The 27714-nt window shown below is 34.3% G+C and overlaps 1 protein-coding gene across 6 annotated transcripts in view; it reads left to right on the top strand.

The window, feature by feature from the left end:
* Positions 1–27714, top strand: part of Prim2 (DNA primase subunit 2) — a 436920-nt gene that overhangs the window by 325062 nt on the left and 84144 nt on the right. For all 6 annotated transcript variants that reach the window (XM_046432559.2, XM_058575226.1, XM_046432556.2 and 3 more), the window contains 2 exons: positions 18028–18100; positions 20410–20595. In XM_046432559.2, coding sequence (XP_046288515.1) covers positions 18028–18100; positions 20410–20595 — 259 coding nt within the window. The remainder of the gene's footprint in view (positions 1–18027; positions 18101–20409; positions 20596–27714) is intronic.

Below are 27714 nucleotides of genomic sequence, written 5' to 3' on the forward strand. Positions count from 1 at the left end.
TATAGAAAAATTCTCAAATTATTTTACAGGACTTAGACACTCAAAGAGAATTAGTGTGATACTTTGCCAATCTGATAATTTGGGATATTGCTTAACAATATGTTATTGAGGCTTTTACAGTGATATGTCCATTTTTTTTTTAAAGTAAAACCTAGTTCTCTAGTTAAATCTTTCTGTGCATAAATTTTTACTTCAATATCTTATGGAAATATGATCTTATATTGATTTAATAGTAATGTCCACCCATTCATTCGTGGGTGCCCATTATGTGCTTGTAATAAAAATAAAGATACAATCTGTTATCAAGGACTTAAAAAATGGGACCATGACTTTTGTTTGTACTTTTTAAAATATGGTAGTGGCTTATGTTGGATGCTTAGATTGGGCTAAACTTTAATCTTACTTGGGGAATGTTGTCATGAACTAAGAAGAATAAAGGAAGACAAGGGGATTACGGAATGAATATGGTTGTTGCTAAGATAAGTTCAGTAGTTTCAGACATTTTAAGCTTGAAATGCCTGTGGAACATATATGGGGAATGTGTACTAAGTAGCTGAATATAAACCCACAATTTGAGTGAGGTTGATACCTGAGAGACTTTTGCTAGTCACCATTGTATAGGTGGTTCTTAAAATCAGGACTGGTTGAGATCACTAAGGTAGAGAGTTTACACACACACACACACACACACAGGAATGGCCAGGAATAGAACTCCCAGAATATCAGTGTTAAAGTGACTTGTGATGGACAGCAGTGGAGATGGGGAGATACGAACCATTAAATAGACTGGGAAGGAATCTTTTTGTTTTCTAATTAATTAATTAATTAATTTTTTAATCTTACATACAATAGACTCTTGAATGAAAAAGAAACACAGCAAAAGATGATAATATCAAAGATGCTAAGGAAAATTTTTCAAAAAGGGGTGGTAAACAGTGTCAATGCTATAGGAAAGTCAGGTCAGAACAATACTAGTTCTGTTAGGCAGCTGGGAGCTACTGGAGGCTAGCCACAAATTTTAATGACACAAGTGTGAGTCTAAGTCTTGGGAGAAGTCAAGGAATAAATGAGAAATAAGGGTGTAGAGACATAAGGAGTATAGTCTACTCATGGTAAAGCTTAATTCTGGTGGGGGGGCATGGAACAAAAGAACGGTATCCTTGAGCTTCAAAGTTAAACAAAGTGTTTTATTCTTTAAGACTGGAATGCATTTACAGGTTAAGATGAGTGTATTTACAGGATAAGGGAGAAAGGAAACTGGGGGAGTGAGAAGAAATAATTGAGGAGGCAACATTTTAGACGTTATTGTAGTAGGAGCAAGAAATCAACTGATTGGTGTTTACAAAGTACCTTCAACCCTAGATTTTTATTTCATACTCAGAAGAACCCAGTGAGGATAGTAGATGTTCATTTATCATTGTTTCTATTTTTAAAGGTTGGCAAAGGAACTTCAAGGAAGTTCTCATTAAGAAAGTCTAATTTTTCTAATGAAAAACTATACTTTCCTCTCATCAAAAGGGATGAATGCTCAGTGCAGTGGGATACCCCTGAAGTTCTGGCTACTTAGAAGCTTGAGGGAGGAGGATGGCTTGAGCCCAGGAATTCAAGACTAGCCTGGAACATAGCAAGACCTGTTCTTAATTCATTCATCTGTTTTTCTTTCTTTTTACTTTTATAAGATGTTGCTATTTTTCAAAATTGACACCAGAAAATCTTCAATTAGAAAAAAATAAACTTCCTTAGTTTTACAAAATTTCCAGAATGCCAGAAATTTTTATGAATCATCATTTCTGCTTTCCTTTAATCATGTGTCATTAGCTATATCATCTAGTGAGCCTATATTTGCCACTGTGACTCCACTCTCATCCTCATGGTTATGTGTCCCTGGATTTTAAAGGGTGAATTAATCATTGTACTGATGCATTTTTATGAGCTCAGATATGCTCTTGTGAATATAGAATTTTTTTTGTAAATAAGTACTTTTACAACCCTAATGATGGTTCCCAGGAGATAAAATATATAAAATTGAATTATGCTAGCAAGGGTGTATGTTCAAGATTGTTATTTTTATTTATCTCACTTATAAATGTAAAGTATAAACAGATCAGACTAGAAAGGAAATCTTGCAGCCCATATTCGACATGTGATAACTTTGATTTTGTAATCAAGATATATATATATATTTTTAAAAAACAGTGCCTCCCTTCACAGTATTTGTCTTTCTCCTTTATTCTTCCACTTCAAGATATGGAGTGAGGGACAGCATATTATAGATCACTTTAATAGTTGCTCTTATTTAGCTTTTGGTCCTTAAAAAGTGTCTAATTTTAAAAATGTGTCAGTGACACTATTTCTTCTAATTTTATCAGCATCCTTCACCCCAACAGTGAATTAGAAATCAAAGATAAAATATGATAACAAAGAGAATTATTGAATGCATAGGACTGTTTCTCATGGCTTAATTTATAGTGCATCCTGAATTTGTAAGCAGATGCTTATATTGACCTTTCTTTTAAAAATCATTTAAAACAAGGCATTGCCCTTAATTTAGTATTACCACAGACTACTTATATATAAGATTCTTTTTTCCTAATGCAGTCCATTTGCTTAACATTGATGTATTTCTGTTTATTCCGTTCAAGAATATGCTGTCACAAATTTTATGAGACATGCAACTTCTGTAAGAAAGCTTTTCCTAGTAACCATAGTGGTACAGGGAAGTGTTTTCTTTTTGAATTGGCTCTCGTTTTTAAATCAAATTGTATGAGCATTCATGTGTCTTTGTGGCAAATATAAAAATAAGTGCTAGAAAATGCTTTAGTAGATTGGGGCTTCCACCAATGAGAGCTGACATGAAAGCCTCATTAATGTGGGGCACATACTTGAGTTGTTTGCTAGCTCTTTCTCGTCACCAGTTTCTGGCAGTGCCTTGAACTCTTTTCTACATGCAGCAACACACACTTTAGGTCACTGATTATTAAGGCTTTCCAGCTATCATGTAAGATATTAACAAGGGAAAATAGTCTTCTAATTTATTTTGAATTACAATGTTTTCCACATCTGAATGATGTTCAGGTATTCTTTTTTTAAAAATTTCTTTTTAGTTTTAAGTGGATATAATATCTTTATTTTACATTTATGTAGTGCTAAGGATTGAACTCAGTGCCTCAAGCATGCCAGGTGAGCGCACTACCACTGAGCCACAATCCCAGCCCCCTGTGTTTATGTATTCTTAGATATTTGCCAAGAGTTGACATTTTGCTAGAATCGGACCATTGTGTTAAGAACCCTATAATAGATATGATTATAAAGGAACTAGTAGATGCAGTCCCTTAACAAAAGTTTATATTTTCAAAGGGTTAGAACCCAAATTTATGAACATGAACATACGCCCCTATACTCCTACCTAGGACTACACTGGAAAAGTTGCTGCAGCTTAATCAAACAGAATAAGAGAAAGGTGTAAAGTCTTGTGAGTGGCATGAGTTTCTGCATATGGATTAGGTTACAAATTTCGTGCAATTTAATGTGTTTAATAAAATATATAGTCAATATATTAAAATTTGGAGGGAAACAAATTCCATTTCCTTAATACAACCACCGGTTATTCTTTGATTATTTCTATGCACATTTATATGTAATTTTAATTTAAAGAGGTTAAAAGATTTTAACAGTTCTTTCACTTAATATAACTAAATGATAAAGTAGAAAATTTTCGTGACTCTAAGCATTTTACCTTACTTAAGCATAGTACACAGGTAATATTGGGCTGAGTTAGCTGTATCTATTTTTACTTAACCATTCCCATTTTATTGGATATTTGGGCTCCTCTTCCTACTGACTAAACCTATAAAGAAAAATTATAGAATGTTACCTGTTTTTATCAGACCAGGAGAAGCCTACTGGCGAGCACAAATGCTGTTATGACTTTGTGACGAAGGGATTGCAGAATAAATGTTTTCCAGCAGATGGAGATATGAACAAAGAACAGCAAACTAGGTGGCATATATCTTTGAAGATATAGGAGCATTCTTTAGTCAAAGGGGTCAGATTGCCCAGATGAAAATGTGTTAATGAGCTTAACAAGAGAACCACTCACTTCAAAAAGATGGAATTCAGAAAGTTTTAACTCAACTTTACTAGTATCTAGACTAGAACCTTTATAGCCATCTTACCAACTGTCCTTTAGAAATTAAAAAAAAAAAAACACAAGTTCTTAAGTGTCCGTGTCTATGTAAGTATAATAAATACATGTGTGTATATTTAGAAATGTCACTAGGATTTTCGATGTGACTAGAATAAAACCTGGTGAGTTATTAGTTTTCGAATATAGCTGTAACTTTACAAAAAATTTAGAGGATTAAAATAATGCCCATTTACTACATATAGTCTTATAAGTTGGAAAACTGGCATGGGTCTCAGCCAAAGTATCTGAGGGCTATGTTCTTACTAGAGGCCCTGGAGAAGACTATATTTCCAAGCTTATTTATGTTTTTGGCCAAAGTTAGTTCCTTGCAGTAGTGGCACAGAGGTCCCCTTTCTTTGCTTCTGGAGACTGCCCATATTCCATGAGCTCCTCAAGGCCTTTGTTGTCTTTGTTTTGGGATTCCACAGAATCTTCTCATGCTTTAAGTTTAACTTATTTTGCTATATCCCTTTGCCCCCAACCTGAGTGTTTTCTGCTTTTATAGGCCTTTGTGATCATATAAGCCTGCCGAATATCTGGGATAATCTCTTTATCTTAATACCTTGACCCTTAATTATTCCTGCAAAGCCTTTTCTCCGTGTAATCCAATGAATTAATGGGTTCCAGGGAACTATGGACATATTTGGAGCTTCTTTGATCTAGTCTATTATAGTGAGGGTTTTTTTCTTTTTTTTTGGTGGGGGTAGTGGTGAGGATGGGGAGTGAAAGTTTCTTGGATCACTTTTGATCAGTTTAACAAGTAATTTTTTTCACTCTTATTAATTTAGGCAGAATAATGAATTTTCTTAGGTTTTTGTAGTTAGGTTAAATTAATATTAATGTCTTAAAATTGAGAAATGGGTTAAAATGATTTTTTATAGAAATAGAAACAAGTTACTGATTTGCTTTTTAATAATATAGAAGATAGAAAAATCTTTCCTGTCTCAATTGACTACTTAGTCAAGGCAAATACATACTTTGTAAGTAAATGACTTTGTGATGGAGTTGTACATAGCGGCTGTGACTTATGGAAGTACTTAGTATGAGAGCCATTTGATAATACTTGCTTACATACCTTTTAGCATCCCAAGAATTTATTTTTTTAAGCATATATTAAGGGAACTCCTAATACGTACCAGTAACACATATTTGTCTTTATAAGAATTAATGTATGTAAGACAAAAATTTTAATTAAAGTCATTAGAACAAATCATGACTGTTATATTGTGACCCTTGGGAACACACAGTATCATGGAAATGACAAATCTTTGAATGTCACAGTAGTCTTTCAGCTTCTCTCCAACTAGACATTTTAAATTTCTCTTAGTCCTGTGACTTCAGAGTTTGTTAGGAATTTCTGGGTTGTCGATGCTGGCAATTTTCCTGGAAAGCAAAATTTGTGATTTCTTAGCTTTTCAAGTTTTATTATCTGTAATCATTAAGTTTCTTTAGTGATTTTAAAACATTGACTCCTTTCTGATTAAATAATAGGGAAAATTAGTTATTTTACACTGTTAGTCATAAAGTACTAACCACAAAATGATAACGATGTTATGGGGAATAACTTTCTTAAGACCTGAGAAAGCACTATGGTAGTTACTGTAATATATTTGCAATAACCAAGTAACTTGTTAAGTGTCTGCAATTGAACTTTCTGTGGAGATGGGAGTGTCGTATACCTGTGCTGTTCAATACAGTAGCCAATAGCCACATACAGCTATTGAATGAATGAAATATGGCGCATACAACTGAAGGACTGAATTTTAAGTCATATTTAGTTTTAATTAAAATTTAAATTTCATAGCCAGTTATAGCTAATGATTATTGTATTGGACAACATAGTTTCACGTAATATTTGAAATTTTGCTAAATCATGGAGTTTTTTTTAATATCAAAAATTTGGGGCTCAGAGCTCCAAATCTGAGGTGGCCATGGAGCAACTGTCTCTTCAAGTTGTTATAACATGTTGTGGCTACATAGGATCATGAGGCTCCTAAACCAGGGTGGTTTTCAACCTTATATGGATTTTGCCTCTTTGCATTTGAGCTATGTGCACTTATGCAGGACTGTAACAAAGACTTCACAGAGGAGGAATACTTAAAGCTGCCCAATTAGTAAGCTGATTCCTGTCCAGAATCTTTCTGATTGGACTGTTGCCACATGTGGCCTGGTATTCATGTGCATGTAAATGTTGAGAAACCTGAGAACTCCCTCTAGCATTGCAGAACCAATTAACCTGCATTCACTCAGTGAAAACAGAATTCAATAAATTGGGCTGAGATAAAACAGACTACCAAGCCACACCTAAGGTGTAATGCCCTCTCAGTTGTTTCTAATTGTTATTTAGAAAGTAGTGCTTGGAAAGATAATACAAGTTAAATAAAGCCTACTTTTAAAAGTGCTACCTTAGTTTTTGATTTATTGCATACATTCAGTCTAATGGAGGACACTAGGAACAGTTATCAAATATGTACAGTAGTCTATTTCCTCAGATCTTATTGAGGTGAGCTCCTAATCATCCAGTGTGAAATCACTTCCCAAATGTTTTATCTCACTATATTTTCTAAGTAGCAACATCAGTAGTTACATGATCATTTTTATAATAATATTCATTTGTTTATTTGCTTAGAATATAAACTCCAAGAAAGAAAACTATTTGTCTATCTTGTTTACCACTGTCTCCCCATTAATTATAAAAATGGCTGGAATAACAAGGTCTTAACACTTGACTGGATGGATGAATGAATAATAGAAAACACTTTTAGGCTTTAAAAATTTGCCATTTATTTAGTGTCTTTAAACTGCTAAGTGTTGAGACTAAATACAATGCTAATTTGGACAAACAGTTGATGAATTTTCTGATATTTCCAAGGGCAAGCTCACAAAGAAAAACTCTTAACCTTTGCAGAAATTCAATGTTGGTTTTGTATTTAGTTTGGGACCCTTTTTCATGGAATCGGGAATAATTGTGGAGGACAGAGTGTAATTTTTATTCCTCTGTGACCTTAAAAGTACACTTTCTTTTTTCCTTCCCAATGATGTACTCAAATGGTGAAGACTTTTATTTAAAACAAAAGCAAAACTATTAGAGACTTTGCTGTTTTGATCTATGAAACAAAATCCTTAAATATTATGAGGCCTCAGCATATGAGGCTTGCCTATAAGACTTTGGAGGTATGTGAAGAAAGTATATAATGTGATTTCTGGATTATGACTTTTAGTAATGATGCTCATTGCCTGCTCATAGTCCCTTCCTACACCAACCAACCACCTCTACCACCAACAAAAAGCCCAAACTCCCAAACATGCAAGTCCTTAGTGCTCTACTATTTGGAGGGAACTGACATGAGGGGATAATGCTAGAATGCCATAAAGCTAATAGCTATTCTCAGAAGCTTTGCACACCCTGCAAATTATTTGTGGGAAGTATTTTCAGTATATACACTAAGAATATAGAGTAAAGAAATATAAGGAATCTCCTCATGAAAATAGAGATTTGTTGGTGGACTTAAATGTGTAAATTGAAAATACCTATGTATGGCTGTAGTTTGAATACAAACTATAGGAGTGTATGTATTTTACTTTATAATCAATTTTATAGAGGCTTACTTTACATACAGGGAAATCCATCTCAAGCACACCTTTCAAAGACTTTTGATAAATGTAAGGTTCAAATATTTTTGATACAGAAACATGAGATGCACCATTAGTTCTATTTTGTTCATTAGATTGTTGTGGCTATAAATTGGAATAAATTGAAAAATATGGATCACATGGGGGAAGATGAGACCAACCTAAAATAAAGTAGCAGTTATACCATTTATAGTTTTTACCTAATATGGAAACCCATATGGTCATGATTTTTATTGGATATGTGAGCCTCTTGGAATCACAATTTCTCCCAGTTATACAGAAATATAGATTATTGAATACTGTCTGGGAGTTTTCTGGGGAGATTTAAAAAAAAAATTGAGTAAAATTCATGCTTGTGGAAAAATAATTTACATTCAGTTTAAAGCAGAATTTTATTGATTGTGTTCTCATTTGGAATAACTGCAGGGAAAAATCACCTGGACTAACACAAGTTAGGTACCATTTACTAGACTTAACTGTAAAAAGAAACTCATTTCAATTTCAGTGGTGATGACTGTTGAGTGAATTTTCCTGTGATATCTTTCACCATAGGAAATGATATATTGTAGTTTTGGATTCCATGATTTCCTGCCCACCCAAAAAATCCAAACTGCAGGGATTGTGCATTTTGAATGTCTGAATGGCCTAGTTTATGTGGACAGAGTATTTTTTTTTTAATGTCCAAGATGGTTAAAACTGATTGTACATCGTCCACATAGATCATTTTTACAGAGCATTTGTTTTACTCTTCTTGAAATTGTTTTTCCATTTGTGCCATGATTACACCTGGCTTTATTTGAAGAGGTTATATTGGAACTTGGTATGTTTTTAAAGTATGATGTAGGAGATTGCAGTTTATTTTGAAAGGTGTCTTAGCTAATTTTAATGGTCCAAATAAATGTGTTTCTTTGCAGAAATCAGTTTTGATTACCTGAGCTGCTTTCTCTACTGCTTTGTTTTATACTCCTTTAAAAAATATGATAAACTATAGCCTTCCAGATAGAAAAGAATAAATAATGTTAACTTTTTTAGATTCAAGAGTACTGGGAAATGCTTGACAAAGAAAGGAAATGTGTTTTGTATGTTATTGTTTTTATAAGCCTCTGAATCTCTGTTGGTGGGGAGGGAAGGCATAGAGGCACCTCTCCAGGATGAGAGAGGAATTTTTTTGCTGTGGCTTAGGATCTTGCTATAATCTATATTTGCATCCCACCTTGCTTGACTTCTGAATATGAGAAGGGACAGGTGCAATTAGATGTTGAAGTGAACAAAGCAGCCCCAAAATGTTCCAATAGGAAAGTTTCACAGCTCCCTCCCAGCCCCCACAAGAAAGCATTTAGGTTACCTCCAAACTAATGAGAATTCAAGATTACATCCCTAATGATATAAATGGCCAGGTATAGCTAAGTTTAAATACCTTTTTTCCCCAGTCAAATGTTGTGCAAACAAACATTTGTAGTAGACTTGAAGTGCTCCCTGTAAGGGCCTGTGCCAGTTTTTATCTGCTCATGGCTGGCAGAGATTGATCTTAATTTGGCAAACAGGAGTCAGGGTAAGGACAGTTGACTGCTCTGTGATATACCCTGTCCTTCAGAGAATCATTTGATTGTCTCATGTCATTATATCCTCATTGTACAACAGTGCTGTCCAGTGGAAACATGCAAACAATCAGTGTGAGTCACATGTGTAACTTTAAATTACCCGAGTGAAATTAATTTTTATACCACATCTTATTGAACTCGTATCAAAATATCATTTTAATATGTAATTTATGATTTTTGTATATAGTGGTGCTAAGGATTGAACCCAGGGCCTCACATGTGCAAGGCAGAGCATTTTGCTGCTGAGACCTTGATATGACCATCTACTAATGAAGTACTTTACAATTATTTTTCATAGTAAACCATATGTTATGCTTATTGAACATCTCAATTCAGACTAAGGTACATTTCTAATGCTCAATAGTCACATTTGACTAGTGGATTCTATAACAGTGCAGATCTACAAAATTGAATTTCACTTAAATCTCTCACACAATGTTGAATTTTTGCACTTGGGAAACTTCCGACAGGTCTAAGTGTAGACTATAATGATATACTCACAAAAATATTTCAGATATCAGGTTATTCCAAGTACAGTGTATGTCCTCCTACTTCAAGCTTAAATATTTTATGATAGTATTAAGAAAGTTTATAAATTATATTTTTCTGGAATTTATGGGAAGAAGTTAGTGAATATTAAGAATAGAGAAAAGCAATAAAAATGTGTTTTAAGTATAATAAATTTAGGCATTGACGACGATGATGATTACAATTGAGTGAAAAATATAGTGATATACTCTATAGACATCTTAATTTGATTTTCACAACAGCCATTTGATGGTGGTGTAATCTCTTTTATAATCCCTATTTACCAGTGATTAAAAGAGTCATACAGAGAGTGCATGCAAGCCCAGGACTATTGGTTTCTGGAACCTATACTCTTAATCATTCTTCTTTGTTACTGCCATGTTCATTTATGCCTCCATGATTGTCTTGGACAAACTGAAGTTGAAGAAGGTATACACGTGAATTGTAGCTAATTCCTAAACTGTGGCAGCGATCCCCCTACTTCTGTTTACTCCCTCAAGTTTTCATCGGTAGTCTGAAAAGGAGAAAATGATTGGAGATGTAATCACCATTGAAAAGCTGACTTTTGCCTTCTCATTTTGTCAGTTATGCCTTGTGGCATTTATGTCACAGTAGTGGAGCTTGTGAATACCACTCTTGGAGCTGAGGTGTGATGATCCATCTTCTGTTAACGATCAGTGCCTCAGCATGAAAAGATTATTATTTTTTTTTCTTAACCAGCTAATCTTGCCGTGAGACCCACAAATCCACTTTCGTATAATTTCTGCTTTTTGTTTTCAACTCTTGGTTTCAACACTCAAAAACAATTCCCTGTTGAGTGCTTCAGTGCCCATATTGATATTCGTGGTGCATTGAAGAGGACTTAAATTTTTGCTGTTTCTAAAAAGTCCCGGAGTAGGTCTGCCTTTCACTTAGGATTTACAGATCAGATGTGTGCAGATATATCTGTTTCAGATTTATCTTTTTATATATCCACAGTATTTTTATTCTGTAAATTAGACATTTGTGTGAAAGTGTTGTGGGAAACCTCTGGTTCAGTGTGCATGTGATGAATTGTGCCTTCCTGTTTCAGTCATCCCTCAAATCCAGCATTCCTCAATATTGGATTGCTATAATCAGACTAAAAATAGATTTTTATAAATTTGTTTATATAAATAGGTTTTGGATATTTTGGATGTCTTACCTTTTTCCTTTAACAATTTTAATAATTTGAAGTTCAACTTTACAATATTCTGTTTACTGTGTTTTTAAGCTATCAATATAGCTGTGCTTACCTCTTACTGGTAAACAAGACAATAAGGGAGGAACAACTTCCTCAGGTGTGACTGAGTTAATTAAGTTATATGTAAGTTTATTGAACAAATGTACAGTAAAACTGGTTTTATATCATAGATTAGGTATTTTATGACCATCACTTCAAAACAAAACCAAAAAATAGGAACAAATATTAAATTACTTCTAAGCAAAGAGTTTGTTATTAATCATTGCAAAATTCTGTTTTCTTAAAAATACTATTATGGATACTTTAGTATTTACAACTTGATATAGCTTCACTTTTTCACTAAAACGGACTTAGCACTGAGTTATTACAAAAGGAAATAGGATGAAAGTTTCTTTCTTATTTTAATGGTTTTCGTTTACAGACCTGCATCTCCCTGCCTATGTAGTTTCCTACCTACCTAATCTGTTATTTTCTGCCCCTTGCCTTTCTTGTCTTTTTGTCTTAACTAACCCCTTCATCTGTAAACTATGATTTAGAAATTTTCTTGGCTTTGCTTATCTTTTTGCCCATCTATCTACTAAATGCTAACTCTTCAGATCTTGAGAAAAATAGACCTTTTTATTTTTCCAAAATGCCGTCTCCTTATCACATGCTTCCTTTAATACTCAACTTTCATAAAATCAAATTGCATACTTTTATGAACTTGGCCAAATTTCAGAATGTTTAATGGATACAGAATTCTTAAGCTACAAATGCTAAAATACTAAAACACGAGACATTTTAGGGCTTTTTGTTGGTTGGTATTGGGGATTGAACTCAGGGCACTCAACTGCTGGGTCACATCTCCAGCCCTATTTTGTATTTTATTTAGAGACAGTATCTCACTGAGTTGCTAAGCACCTCGACATTGCTGAGGCTGCCTTTGAATTCGCTATCCTCCTGTCTCAGCCTCCTGAGCCACTGGGATTACAGGTGTGCACTGTGGTGCCTGGCCATATTTGAGTTTTTTTGCACTCATGATATACTACTTTGCAGTCTGAAACTTAACATGATTTTCTGACTGCCATCTCTAATTCTTCTACCTTACTCCCCTATCCTTCAGTTCCTCTGATTGTCATCTTTCCTTCTAGCCTTCTGTGCCAGTCTCCCACATCACCTTGCTCTTTTGACTTAACATGCTTCTCTATTCAGCCTAGACCGGTTGTCAGTCATTGAAGTAACATTCTAAAAATATTCTAGAATCCTGTATGTAGTCTGTAAAGCTAACTCTGTATTCAGTGTCATTTTATTGCTCAAAACCCTTGATGCTTCACATTGCCTGTGTTCTCCTTCCATCCTTCATTTGAAAGAGATTTCCCTGTGGATTTTGTAACAATTGTTTTGAGCATTATTGTACTCCATGGATCTTTTTATTGATTGGACCTTTCCTTGGTCAAAATGGTGCTTCATGAGTATGTGTTGAGAGATCTAGGACTCTTGACACTGTTTTGTTGTTTCAATTAGAATGTGTTACGTCCAGGTAAGGACAACTAGGGTGTGTGTGTGTGTGTGTGTGTGTGTGTGTTGGGGGAGACTGTTAAGGAGAGTGACAATCTAGTGGCATTGAAAATAAAAGCTTATTCTGGGTTTTATAGTTGGTTCTGTTTGGTCAGTGAAGGTGTTTATTTTGCAGGTACAATGCAATAAGTGTTACATCTTAGCAAAACTATGCCATATCCTTTTACAACCTAGTGTCTTCAGATAGTATTCTTATATAATTGAATAGTCACTGAACCACATCTTTATTGTTTTCACTACTTTTCTATAACTACTTTTCTATAACTAAACTGACATTTCACCCTTAATGCGTTTTACCCAAGTTCTAGCAAATAAAAGATCAATCATGCATAGAAATTGCAAGTAAATCCATGCAGTTCCTAATCCCTTACCACCCGTATTTATGAATGAAACAAGTTAGTGTGTAGACTGGCTTGCCTTTTTCCTTTTATACTTGTGGCAAATTAGCGGCTAAACTGAGAATTTTGGAGATCCAATCTTGATTTTTTAAGATTCTCTGATTAGCTAATCAAACATTCCTCTATATATTTGGTAAAATAGTGATTAGGCCTATAATTTGAATTTTTTTGACCCATAAAATGGTTTTTAGTGCATTAAAAATATTAAAAATATGTATTAAAACATTTGTGATATATCTTTATTCTTTTATGAAATATTAGGAGTAGAAAAACTTTTATGCATATTAAAATCCCCCATGTTAAAAAAAACTGCAATTATTTTAAATGGACTGAAACCAACATGCAAACTCAGCAGAAAATATTGTTATCTAGTTAGATTTTTTTGTTGTTAACCATTCATTAATGTAGCATCTGTGTTCATTTGAAAGCATGTTATATAATGCTGACAGGTCTGAATGTAGCAGTGATGTGTCTCACTTTTCTTGGTGACCTGTTATGAGTTTGCTTTAGAAACACCCCTTGGCACCTCCAAACAAAAGCCAAAGGTCCCATTTGATTAGCTAACATAAATTGTTAAGGATTTTTAATTCTTTTATAGCAACATTATTCTCTTTTCTTCTGATTTTTGAGCTTCTGTGAATATTGTAGGAAGAACAATTCTCCTGGAGACAGCCTATGACTTCACATATTTATTTCAATTTATATTGACATTTAAAATCTAGCTAAATGGGTTTTATTCCGTGGAAAGTGAAATGGTATCTTAAGAGCACTCAAGTTATTCAGCTAGAAACTTCTGTGTTATTCTTACTCCTCTATCTCTTCCATCAAGTTGTATCCATTCCTTTCCAGAAAAATCTGAATGTATCTGTTGCCACTACTTTACTTGAGGCTCTTAACTTTCCTTGCCTAATATTATTAAAATTATTCTTCTAATTAATTTTCCTTGCTCATTCCTCTCCTTTTTAGTCATTCTCCCATAATGTTTTCTTTCTCAAATGTAAATTCTTTATGTCAGCTCTCACCTCAAATATCTTCATGGTTTCTCATTGTCTATAGAGAGTATGGGGCACAATGCTTCTCATGACCTTTATGTATTTTATGTTGTATCCAACAACCTCAAACCTTTCAGCTACATCTTATTACTAGTTAAAATATGTATTAAAGAGCTGTGATATTTTATTAACTATTAACTCGTCTAATCAAGACTTAAATAAGTCTTTTTGGTAATAGATGAGAAATCCCATTCTGAATTCAAACATTTTATACTCTTAGGCAGGCAAATGTGTATCTTTTTTTATATCTCTTTCTCTTTATTGTTAGTGTATTGCATTAATCTGGGACGAGAACAGCTTCCTTCTGGGATAGGAATGATTTAGCTCCCTTTTACTCAATAACTATAAGCATGATAGTACATTATTTTAACATTACAGGGAGTTTTTGTATTTGTTAACCTATTTGCTCTGAATAGTTCTGTTAGACCATTGTAAACATGACCTTCAGTTTATAGACTAAAGAGCTGAGGCTTTACAGGTGTCGATGGCATGGCCTAATATCTCCCAGCTGGGTGATGGCTGCTCTACAGGATCATGCAGCCTCCCTTACATCCCATTATTTATGTACTTACTGGTGAAGACTACAATTGCTCTGTGTACTAGAAAATTCTTTACCAATTTTAATTAGCACGTCAAATAATTTCATTTCATTTGCTTTCCTCAACACACTTTTTGTTAGGTAGATAGGTCTGGCTTTTTTTTTTTCTCCTCTCCCCCTTTCTTTGGCCACACGGGGGATTGTACTGGCTTTGTACAAGCTTGGTAAGCATTCTGTCACTGAACTATACCACCACCATGCCCCCTGCCCCCTTTTAAATATATTTTTTAGTTGTAGATGGATACAATACCTTTGTTTTATTTATTTTTATGTGGTGCCGAGGATCGAGCTCAGTACCTCACCCGTGCTAGGCAAGTGCTGTACCACTGAGCCACAAACCCGGACCCATCAGCACCCCTTTTTAAGCTTTATTTTGGACAGGTTTTACAAAATTATCCAGGCTGGCCTTGAATTTGCAATCCTCCTGCCTCAGCCAGGATCCTGAGTAGCTGGGATTATATGCATGCTACATCCTGGAATGCCTGACATTATTAATGCCATTTTACGAATAAGGATAATGTAAATCAGGATGATTGAGTGACTTGTCCTCATTTGTGTAACAAAAACAAGAACAGGTCTTCAAATTCCTTGCTTACTGCTATTTTTATTGTCCTATGTTGCTTCTTTGCTCCACTGTAAAATACATTGGAAGGTGAAGTTCATTTTTATTCTTGGGATTCCACTGAAATAATTTTCTGGTTATGCTCTGTATTAAAATGTAAAATTAAAGTTAAATGACAGCTATTGGTTTAACTTAGTATGAGTTTTGTATCTTTGTGCTACTCTAATTAATGGAATAAATCAAATCAAATGATACATTAGTTGACAGAAACTTGTTACTCAAGGGAGAAATAATACAAGAGACAGATATGTTTCAGAGCATGAAACTGCAAAGAAAGAATAATTTTTTGTTCAATATGTGTTCAACCTCTGTAGGTTCTTAGTTGGAATAGATTTCTTTAACAAAAGACAGATTAACAAGAGAAAAACAAGTTTATTAACATTTATATTTCATATGTACATGGGAGACATCCAGGGAATGAATAGTTTTCAGAGAGGTGGCTTTGAATCCCAACTTTTATAGTATCTTCAAAAAAGGGCAGTGCATTTTTAGAGAAATGGCAAGACAAAGGAAAACGACCTTGAGTCTCAGAGGGTAATGACATGTAAGAAGGCAGATAGGGTAGTTAGTAAAGTTTGTTCATGTAGATTCCTTTGGGACCATTTCTAGATAAGGGTCTGAAGTTGTCTTCAGTGTTTTAACTTTTGTTGTCCCTGATAGATGAGGGTCAGGACAACTTTTTTCTATGTAATTCTATGTCTTGTTCTTAGAATGGGAGAGATCTTTCCTAAATCTGTTTTTTCTTAAATTGCTTTCATTTTCATCTATCCTTCATATTTTGGGGCTGCATATTCTGGTTTCCCTCATTCTGCTCTCAGTAAGTCTCAGGCCCTTCTTAGCCCATGGAAGGAGGACAATGGGAAGTCCCCTAGCTAGTTGCTGCAGCATCCCAACACTACTGTAGTTTGCTTCATAATTTTATACCCATTGTTTCATCAGTAAAATTGTGGAAAATGGCTTTTGTTTAGAGCATCATGAGTCTGTAGGTGGTTCAGCAGGAAGAATCTGTACTGAGCAGGTAGAGAGCCTATCATTCTTTATAATCCTAATGATACTTTATGGGTGGTGGTGACAGAGTTGTGGGTCTCTGACCTCATGGCTGTGGCACACCTGGTGCCTGGGAAAGTTTCTGTGCATGGGCATAGGATGCCTAGCTGACATGGTAAAGCCCTGCCTGAGGAGGCTCTGTGCAAGAGGCTTATAAACTTCAACTTTGATCTCAGTCACATTGCTCCCAGGGATAGAGGAATTCTCATGCTACACAACCTCAATGTTTCACCAGTTCTGCTACTCCTGAGCCTTCCTGCTTAACAGTAACTTTAAACACTGGACCTCCTTAAGCAGTACAGAAAGCTCCTAATATTGCACATTACAACTGTAGAAAAGCTGCATAGATGTTTCTAGTTCTGAAACTCTCTTGAGTATAAAGAATAATACTTACATAGTCTTTAACCTGATAATGAGACATATATAAGTAAAAATTGCTGGTGTAACTGTTTAGATATGCTTCTCCATTAGAGATTAACACTCCACCTGATCCCAACCATGTATCTTCACAATCTACATGTGTGAGTCTTTTCTATTCCTCCCTCTCTCCTCACCGGTACTGCAAGTTTGGCCGTGCAGGACGTGGCAGTACTTCACTCCAGGATTTCTCTTTAGGTGTAATGTCTGCACAAACCATGGTTTGATTCTGGTTTTCTGTGTATTCTCGTAGGTGTTTTTTTTTTTTCCCTTTGTCACATTTGAATGTACCTGATTCTGTGTTCATGGAGTTGGGCATGAATAGCATATTATGTCAAGGAGATGAAAAATTACAAAGGTGGATGGCTTTAGGTAGTGTACATCAAGTTATATTTCCTAATTCATAAACAATACTACCTTTATTTATAAGTTTAGTATAGGGAACAGGATGGTGTGGCAGAGTGAGGAAATGGGGAATTAAGAGTCAAAAGGTTTAGTTTCCACTGCACTGCTAACTTAATTTCTGATCCTAACAAGTTTCTAACTCCTCAGAGCCTCCATTTCCTCATTTGCCAAATGTGAATAAAAGCATTCTCTCAGAATGATTGTAATTAGAGAATGCAGATGAAGACTTCTTGTACATAAAGAGCTATCAAAATATTATTTACTTAAATAAGCAATAACTGTTGGGCCCTTTAACAAAAATGATTTCAGTGCAGACCTCCTGTCAGCCCTGAAAGCAGACCTGTTGTCTCAATTCCACCGATAGGAACCTGGTATAGAGCATCTTGGTAATTCGCTCAGGGCCTGCTGTTAAGTGATGAGTACTGATTTAAGTCCCAGTTTCTGTTTTGCTGTGTTACCATGTTAATATTAAGGGATAAGTAGCAGAGATTCGAACTTTAACAATTTGGATGATTATTCTAAAAAATGAAAGTAGTGCTCTAGATTGGGAATCAGGGGATCCAGACTGTCACTATATTTTTGTATTATTTTTAGATGTTAATTAAATGTGTTTTATTAAATGTCTTTAAAACACTTGACTATATTTCTGCTATGGAATATATGTAAAATGTCTTATTAGAATGAAAAATTTCCTTTTAAGTGATCAAAAGTCTTTTAAAAATCCTTTCTTAATATTTTGTTGTTTTTTTTTTTTTTTTTAGTCATTCCTACACTGGTCAAGATTACAGTATGCAGGGAAACACTGGGAAGATTTCTTTAGATCAGATTGATTCGGTAAGCACTACCACATCCTTTCAAACTTAAGCTGAGAAAAATCTGGGTTTCCTCCATCAAGATTTTTGGGCAGGAAGATGGGAAAGAATGTTCTTTCATTGATTGCTGAAAACTTTTAAAGAAAATCTCATGTCTGTGCATATGATTTTTGTTGTTGTTGTTTTTAGTCTTTGAAAAATCAAACTTAATGAAAAAGTTGTTTAATAAAAATCTGAATCAGAATTGAAACAATTATTCCAAAAAGGAATTTTAAAAAATAATGATAGCTAAGTGGCATTTATGTATTAATATTTAAATACCATATACATTTAGAAAAGGAGAAATGGGAAACATTAGGTGAATAACTAGCCAGAACAAAGGATTTGTATTGGCATAGTAGTAAACTGAGCCCCTCCTCCTAGCAAAGTGCTTCCATGGCATTTGATTTATGTCCTAGTTAGAGTCTTTATTATCTAATTTTTATGAGTTTTATATGAGTTTGACTTAGAATATAATTGTGGTGTCTTTTTTCTTAACCGAATTAAAGGGGAAATGATGTTTTATACATCTTCCTCTTTTCTAAAATACTTTCTCTAAAATATTTCATATTTTGTTACATATTATCAAAAAGTGATTAGTTATTAGACTTTGAGGGGACCTTGCGTGTTTATACTAAGGATGTTGAATATTCATTTTTTATTAGAACACTGCTTAAGAAAAAATGATTACTAAATAAATAGTATAAAGGAGCAAAGTTGGTGATGTAAAAATGTCCTGAAAGGCTTTCTAGTGGTCCTGCCAGGGGAGGCTAAAGGTCTGAATGAACTAAATTGGGGATTAAAAAATAATATATTTTTTCCCCCAAAGAAGAAAAACGGGATGGTCACTAGAGGGAGCAGCAAAGTCGAACAAAGTGAGGCCTGCTTTTTCTTACAAAGTGAATTTGCTGAAGATGATGAGAGCAGTTAGAATTCAAGTCTAGGGGGGAAGGATATTTGAGGAAGTCAGAATGCAATTTAAACCATAAGTGAAAAAAATGGATTAAAAATGGACAGTGATATTTTTGTTTTGACCCTAAAGGAAAGGCCTGTAGTTTTTTGTAACTATTTATTTCTTTAACACATTAATTTGAATTTTCCCTTTGAGAATGATTTCTCATTTTTGTTATACTTTATATTTTACAAATTCATCTATTATCCAGTAGTTGTACTTTTGAATGTTTATCTCAGGGAAATATCTTATGTTCACACAAAAACTTCTACAAGAATATTCATATCAAGTTTATTTGAAATAAAAAGCCAGAAATGACCCAACTGTTCAGTTAGTGAATAGTTAAATAAATTGTGGTACATCCATACCATGAAACACTACTTGGTTTAAAAAAAAAAATTTAGCCTTAACAGATAAGGTGAATTTTAAGGGGATTATGTGGAGTAAAAAAGCCCATTCTCAAACATCATGTCTTGTGTGATTCTATTTATATGATACTCTTAAAATTGTAGATGTGGAGAACAGATTAATGGTTGCCAAGGATTATGGAAATGGGGAAGGAGGTGGCAGAGCAGGAGGTTGTTATAAAAGGGAAACATGAAAGATTCGGATGGGGGTGGAACTATTCTGTACCTTGGTTGTGGGGGTGGATGCATGAACACACACATGTGGATAAAATTGCATAAAATTAAATACCCACACAACTGAAGTAATTTTAAGACTAGTGGATTATATCAGTGTCAGCATTTGAGTTTGTAATAGTGAACTACAGTTTTATAAGATTTTATCATTGAGGGAAACTGGGCACCTGATATCTCTTTGTATTATTTCTTATAACTGCATGCAAATCTACAGTTGTCTCCGTAAAGTTTAATTTAAATTTTCAAGAAGAAATAGGTGAAATTAATTTCTTAATATATAGTTAGTAATTTTTATTTAACTCAATATATTCAATGTTATCTTTTTATGTTTATCTTTCTGGTACTGGGGATTGAACATGGGGCATTCCACCACGAGCTACATCCTCGGCTCTTTTTAATTTTTATTTTGAGGCAGAGTCTTGCTCAGTTGCTAAGACTGGTCTCAAACTTGCAATTCTCCTTCAGCCTCCCAAGTTTCTGGGATTACAGGTGTGTGCCACTATGCCTGGTTCAAAATATTATCTGAACATATAATCAGTAAAAAACTATAAGAAAAATTTATCTATAATCACAGTTATACATAATACTTCCTTATGATTTTTATTTTATTCCAATTAGACTTAATTTACAATTACAGTAAGTATTTATGGAGGACCTGGTATGTCTTCCACATAACAAAAAACTATTTTTTTCTTACAGCTTTCTACCAAATCCTTCCCACCTTGTATGCGCCAGTTACATAAGGCCTTGCGGGAAAATCACCACCTTCGTCATGGTGGCCGAATGCAATATGGCCTCTTCCTGAAGGGCATTGGTTTAACACTGGAACAGGCATTGCAGTTTTGGAAGCAAGAATTTATCAGAGGAAAGATGGATCCAGATAAGGTAATTTTGAAAGTTAGAGTGGCAATTGAAATTTTAATTTAGTCTGAAAACTAACGGGTCTCTTTTTAAAACTTGCTCCTTGAAATGTACTTAAATTCTGAAGTTAAATTTGTATACAATTTAGTTTATGTAAAAAGGAACTCATATATTAATATGTGCTAAACAAAAGATTGGGAAAGCTGTCATCTCATTTGTAGGTATGCCACCAGTAGTCGCTAAGAGTAAAATTGCTTGAGTTATATTTTTGTAGAAATGTTTACAGATACCTCATGAGAGAGAGACAGACGCACACACTGTCTATTTGAGGATTAGAAAATATTATAAACAAATGAAGCAAAAACAATTAAAATTTTTTGTATTATGTCATACAAAACCTTTCATAGACAATTGTTAGATAGCAATCACTGTAAACCTGAGCAACTGGTTTTAAATCCATGTATAGTACTCAGATTCTCACTCCTACTCCTTCTTTTTAGAAGTATTAGCTAGTAACATTTTGTTAAGAAATGTGGCTTTTTGTCCCTTTCATGCCATGCACTGTGATATAAAGTAAATTTTTAGTTGTTGGTTTCTTCCTTCCTGAATATCTGTTAATTATAGAAAAAATATTTATCAAGTAAATTTTATAATAAACATTTTATTATGACTCTTATTAGTTTGCTAGGGTTACCATAACAAAATTTTAAAGACTGGATGGCTTGTCCAACAGATATTTATTTCTTCACAATTTTGGAGTCTGGAAATCCAAATTCTAGATATTGGCAGGTTTGGTTTCTCCTGAGGCCTCCTTTTCTCCTTGACTGCAGATGTGCTGTCTTCACATTGTTGTTTCTCTGTGTGTGTGCGTCTCTGATGGTGATCCTGCTTCTTATAAGGACACTAGTCATATTGAATTGGGGCTACCCGATTAATGTCTAATTTAACCTTAATTACCCCCTAAAAATTTTAGAATCTTAGAACACAATTCAATCCATAACACATCTTTATGTACTTTATTTTAAAATGTTATGAAAAGCTTCTACAATTTTCCCAGATTTATTTTAAAAACTTATCTTCATTGGTAATTATCTATAGTATCCTAAACAAGTGATTTGAGTTTTCTTTTAAAAGTTTTGGATACTATTTCCTTTATTTTAAAAGTAATATTCTGATTATAGAAAACAGGTAAATTTTCTGTCAACATTTTATCCTTTCTCTTCAGTTTAGGTAGCTAAATAATGTGCTTTCTCCAGTTTTTGTCAACTTTTTCACTGTTTTGACCAAAAGACCTGACAAGAACAATTAGAGGAGGAAGTTTATTTTGGGGCTCATGGTTTCAGAAGTCTCAGTCCATAGACGGCTCTGTTGTACTGGGCCTGAGGTAAGGCAGGGCATCATGGCAGAAATGAGTGGTAGAGGAAGCAACTCGGGAGAAGGCACCAGGAAGCAGAGAGAGACAGAGCTCCCCTCACCAGGGACGAAATATGTACCCCAAAGACACCTCCAGTGACCTACTTCCTCCAGCCACACTCTACCTGCCTACAGTTAACACCAGTTAATCCGTATTAGTGAATTAATGCACTATGTTAAAACTCTTATAACCCAGTTATTTCACCTCTAAATATTCTTGCATTGTCTCACACATGAGCCTTTGGACACCTCATATGTAAACCACAATACCTCATCTTAAAAATTGACATTGTTTTATCCTAACTTCATCATGTTGTTGAATAATCTTTGAAAATGTCATTTTAATTAGCTGTATAATATTATACCTTTGAGGAGGTAATATAGCTGAGTGGTAGAGCTCTTGCCTAGCTTGTGTGGGATCCTGGGTTGGACTCCCAGTACTGCGTGTGTGTGCACACACATGCACAAAAAAGTGTATATATATGCACAAACATATATACACACACATCTCCTTTGAAAGTGACATATTTAATCATTTAATTATCACCCTATTGTTAGACATTTGGTTGTGTCTAACTTGTCATAAATGTTTTTGTAGCCAATATCTGGAGGAAATAAAGAATTGATTGTAGTTCTGATTATGTCCTTTGTCTGCATTCACCAGAAATAGATTACTTAATAAGGATCTATAGATTTGAAGTTTTGATGCATCATGATATGACTTAAGAATAAATTTTAAATTAGACCTTTGTCAAGCTATGTGAGTCTTGTTCTATTGCTGCCATTATAATTTAAAATATTTTTGTATTAGAAATTTGATACATTAATCTTGTAAGTGCATTAGGAGTCTTCAGAAAAATGGAACTGTGTGTGTGTGTGTATGTATGTGTGTGTATATATAGATAGATATAGATATAGATATAGATAGATAGATAATCTGAAGGAGTTGGCTTACATAATCTTGGGACAGGCCTCTTGAGTTGGCATACTGGATACCCAAATGACCCTATGGTATAATTCTAGCCTGAATCCAAAGGCCTTGCAACCAGGAGAGCCAATGATATAGGTCCAACTTACATGCCAGCAGGTTTAGGACTCAGGAAGAGTCCATGCTTATTTCAACTCTAAAAGCAAGGGGAAATGAGCCTCCAGTTCAAGGAAGGCAGCCCCAGATTTCCTCTTACAGGAGAGTTAGCCTTTGTGTTTTGTTGGGTGTTTATTCAACTGATTGGATGAGACCCATCCTTATTGGGGAGTGCAATCTACTTTACTGCAACTATCGAGATTCATATGTTGATCTCATTCCAGTCACACCCTGACAAAATAACCTTTGAGCAAATATCTGGTACTTCATATCCTGGTCAGGTTGACAGCAAAAAATTAACCATCACAGCAGGTAAATATTTGTGAGCTGGGGAGAAAGTTAGGCAGTGGTTTTTGAAGTGAAAGAAATTGAGTTAGCATTTTAACTTGGTATGTGTTGTAAACTAAGAAGAAAGTAGGGAGCAGGGAATATCAGCCCTGCCTGGCAGTATGGACACTTGCTGTGAATACCAGGTCTGTGGCTTGGACATCTGTTTAGTGATCTGCCTTTTATCTGGGATGCCTGTATATCACTGTTAAAGGACACAGTTTTTTTTTTTTTTTACTACAATGTAGATTTTAAAAATGGTAAAGTTTTAGCTTTCTAGATAATATATACTAGTATAGATTTTCCTTAGCTTATTGATAATAGCAAATGTCATTTTGACTAGAATATTATAAATTAAACTTTAATTTGCTGTGACTGGTTTTCTACACATCCATAAGTAAATGGTTATTTTTTCTCAGTTAAATCTTCTGTTAAATATTTTTGCAAAAAAATATAATAAATTGAGAGATACTAAATTATAATATATTCTTCAATTTAATACTTATTAAGTGATACATACAATTAAAAATACTCTTAAGGGGCATAAAATGTTAGCTTATAATCTTTTTTTTTTTTATCCCTTTGTGCTGGGGATTGAACTGGGGGTGCTCTACCACTGAGCCACAGTCTGGACCCTTTTTACTTTTAGGGATCTCATTAAGTTGCCCACATGGCCTTGTACTAATCCTCTTGCCTTACCCTCCAGAATTACCTGGAATTATAGGTATGCACCACCGGCTTGTTCTTAAAGTGTTATTTATAGAGTAGAATGATATTGTAGATATGTTACATATTTTTTTTAATAATACCCTAGTTTAAAGGTGAAAAGGAAAGTATTGTTCTGGTAATGTGAAGTAAGAAAGTATGGTGGATCATACTGAAGATCAATCAGTTTGAGGGAAGTAAATGGCATAGGTTAGTAGACAACTAAGAATAAAAATACACAGAGAATAAGGGAAAAGTAGGTAAAATATTGTTCCTTGTTGAATTTTTGGGTATTTTTCTGTTCATTCATTGTGGCTTTTTTGTTAGCTGGCTTGGGGATCATTGTTATTTAAAAATCTCTGCTTTCAGACTTCTCCTTGGATTTCCTTTCTTTGTATATTTGAATGCTGTTTTATTTGAATGCATATTTTACTAGGGGATAAGGGATTTAGTATTAAAACATCAATAATTTCCAAGAGAACATTCTGTTATAAAAAAAAAAATCTTATAACGAACAATTGCTTTATGGTATACCTTGCTCCAAAAATATTAGTTTCATAATGCAGGGTTTTTATTCTGAGATTTAATTGTGTTGTGAATGAATATTTATGAAATATTAAATATTTTAAAATAAAGCCCTTTGCATTTACCCTTGTCAGTGTGGGGTGGAGACATCTGAAAATTGCACTTGGTTGAATGGTTCCACAAGAGGCATGTGAAGTTTTGAATGTCTTATTCTTTAAATAATTTCTTAGATTCCTGAAATAAATGCACCTATGCTTTATGCAAATAAAATGTATTTAATTAAATCATAATAGGTTTATGCACATTTTCTAGTTGTAATTATAATTTATATGCCAGAATGATATTGCAGATATGTTTTTTTTTTTAAATAGAAAAAGCCTCACCCTGTATAACGGAGATTAATCAGACCTTTATTTAAAGCATGAAAAAACATGCCACTAAAATTTTCTTTCACTTGAAACTTGGATTTTAAATCACTTTAGCCAGTAGAATTAAATTGAACTGGATAATTCTTTCAATAAATTCAAAGCAGTGTGTCCTTTCAATCAGATTGCTTACAATGTTATTCTGAATTGCTTTAACCTGGCTCTTTTGGATATTAAGTACAACATACATCATGTACATTTTATACAGCTGAAATTCCTGTCCCTGATGATAGCATGCTTAAGGTTCACTACATGTTGATATAATTGTGTCAAGGAACATTTGGCACTGTTTAAAAGCTTATCTTGCATCCCAGAATCCAGCTTGCATCATGACTTAGAACAGACCTATGTTGTTAAAACTGACTAGCAAAGAAGTAAATACTCAGCTTATGAGGTTTGAATATATGGAGTATATTTTTGCTAGATTTTTTAAAAAAAGATCATTGAACGTGGTATCAGCATCATTTTGTAATTTGTTTTTTTTTTTTTTTTTTTTTTTTTTTTGGCTTTTTAAAAAAAATATTTATTTTTTTAGTTGTAGTTGGGCACAATACTTGTAATTTGTTAGAAATGCAAATTCTTTGATTCAGGCTCTGGGGGCAAGGTCCACAATTCGTGGTTTAAATACTTTCCATGTGAAATTGATGTGTACTAAAGACTGAGAAAATATTGCCCTTATTGAAATCTAAATTGGTTATTGGTTTATCCAAGAATAGGCATTGAAATTCTTGAGCTCTTACTTGTTCTTCTGTCTGCTTCTGTTGATGATTTGGACATAATATGTTGCTTTTTGTCAATGACCCACACATATATTTGAACTCCTACAATATACCATGTCCTAGGAAATAATAAATGAATATGTACTGCAGGGGTTTTCAGCTGATGTACTGCTAATGAATTTCCAATATACTCCAGTATTGATCCCATGAACCCTTGGGGGAAGGCTAGGCTGGGCCTGGACTACTCAAAGCCAATTGCCCTCATCTATGAGAAGCTTCTTCCCTTTCCCCTGGAGTGCTTTGCAAATATTTTTATACGTGCTCAATAACATGAAAAAGGTTAGAAAGAACTAAAAGAGTACAGACTTGGAGTTGGGCTAAGTTCAGATTTGGTTCTGCTGTATACAAGCTGTGTGACCTCAGGCAAGTTACCTGAATGTGTCCTAATCTATGTAGTATGGACAATAATATTTAAAGATATATATATTGTCTATTATCTAAACTTGGGGATTATGGTGAGGAATTGAGAAAGGCTAAGTATGGATCTGATATACAGTAAGTGGTACCTATTCTTATTGCAGGTACTCAGATGGAGGTTAGCACGGCATGATCAGTATAGTCCCCACAAGTAGAATAGACTGTGCTGGCTTATTAAGCATTTCCTAGAAAGGAGAAGATTGTGGCAAAATGAGAACCAGGGTCTGAATTTCAACAGAGTTCATTTTAAGAAATGGTCAAGGAATTTATTTGATAGTAATGGATTTTGGGCCATCTTCTTGCAAGGTCTTGGATTTCACAGCAGAGGCTGCAGGAACTTACAGAGGTTGGGATTGAATTGTGTGGTTTCTGGACTCCCTTTAGCAAGTGTAATTGTGTCATCTACTTTTATATGTTGGGGTTCTGTGTGATATTTCACTTAAAAGTAGATTGTGCTACTTAAAAATGTTTATGAAATACTGTTCTAATTTATTTGCAGTGCAGAATTTTAGGAAAGTAGAAGAGTAAGGAGGAGAAAGAAATGTTAGTGCCACAATGTAATTAGTCCAGAAAAAACTCATTGGTAAAGTGTAAACCAAGAAAGGATTATGTTGTCAGAAGATTAATATGGAACTAGTATTCAGAATTGAAATGGGAAGTGACTAGGAATTGGAAAAATAGTTGACCAGGTCAGGTCGTCTTGTGATAGTTATAAAAACAGTGTAGAAAGGGTTGATGAAAGAAATGCTTGCAGCAACAATTTATAAAAATGGCAAGAGGAAAGCATTAGTAACCTAGGCAATTGGTCTAAATCATATTGAAAGTTTGAGGCTCAATTAGCACAGGGCAGGGGGTGGTTTTAGATGTAAATTTGAACTTCAACAAGTAGACATTCTTACTTGATTGGTGGCTGACTCCTTCCTTCTTTCCTTTCTGAGTATTCACATTGTGAAAACATGGAGATGTAGATGTGAGAGTTGTTAAAATCTTTTGAAGGTAAATAAGTTGGTTGATAGAATAGAGAAAGAAATTTAGAGAATATTAAACTTTAAGAAATATCCAGTTTGGAACAGAGATTAAAACAATAACAAAACAAAAACCCTTCAGTGAAAGCAGAATTAGCAGAAAAATCAGAAGAGAGAAAACTAAGTTTGAGATTCTTGGGCACCAACAAAGAGGAGAATTTCAAAAGTAAAGGGCACTTGGTACTTTCAGAACTGAGAAAGGCATTATTATTTTTAGGAAGTCATTTCCAAGAAAAGGACAGGGCTGGAGCCAGATATCCTTGTCTTACCACCTGAGGAAATGGAGGCAATAGCAGTATTTTTTTTTTTTTTTTAATTCCAGAAGTTTAAGAAGTCAGGAAGGAAAAAAATAGACCATATTAGCCAGGCATGGAAGCACATGCCTATCATCCCATAGACTCAGGAGTCTGAGTCAGGAGGATTGCAAGCTGGAGGCCAACCTC

Source organism: Marmota monax, unplaced genomic scaffold, assembly GCF_021218885.2.
Source record: "Marmota monax isolate L192 unplaced genomic scaffold, Marmota_monax_Labrador192_F-V1.1 WCK01_AAM20220418_F8-fsc00116, whole genome shotgun sequence".
Taxonomy (NCBI): domain Eukaryota; kingdom Metazoa; phylum Chordata; class Mammalia; order Rodentia; family Sciuridae; genus Marmota; species Marmota monax.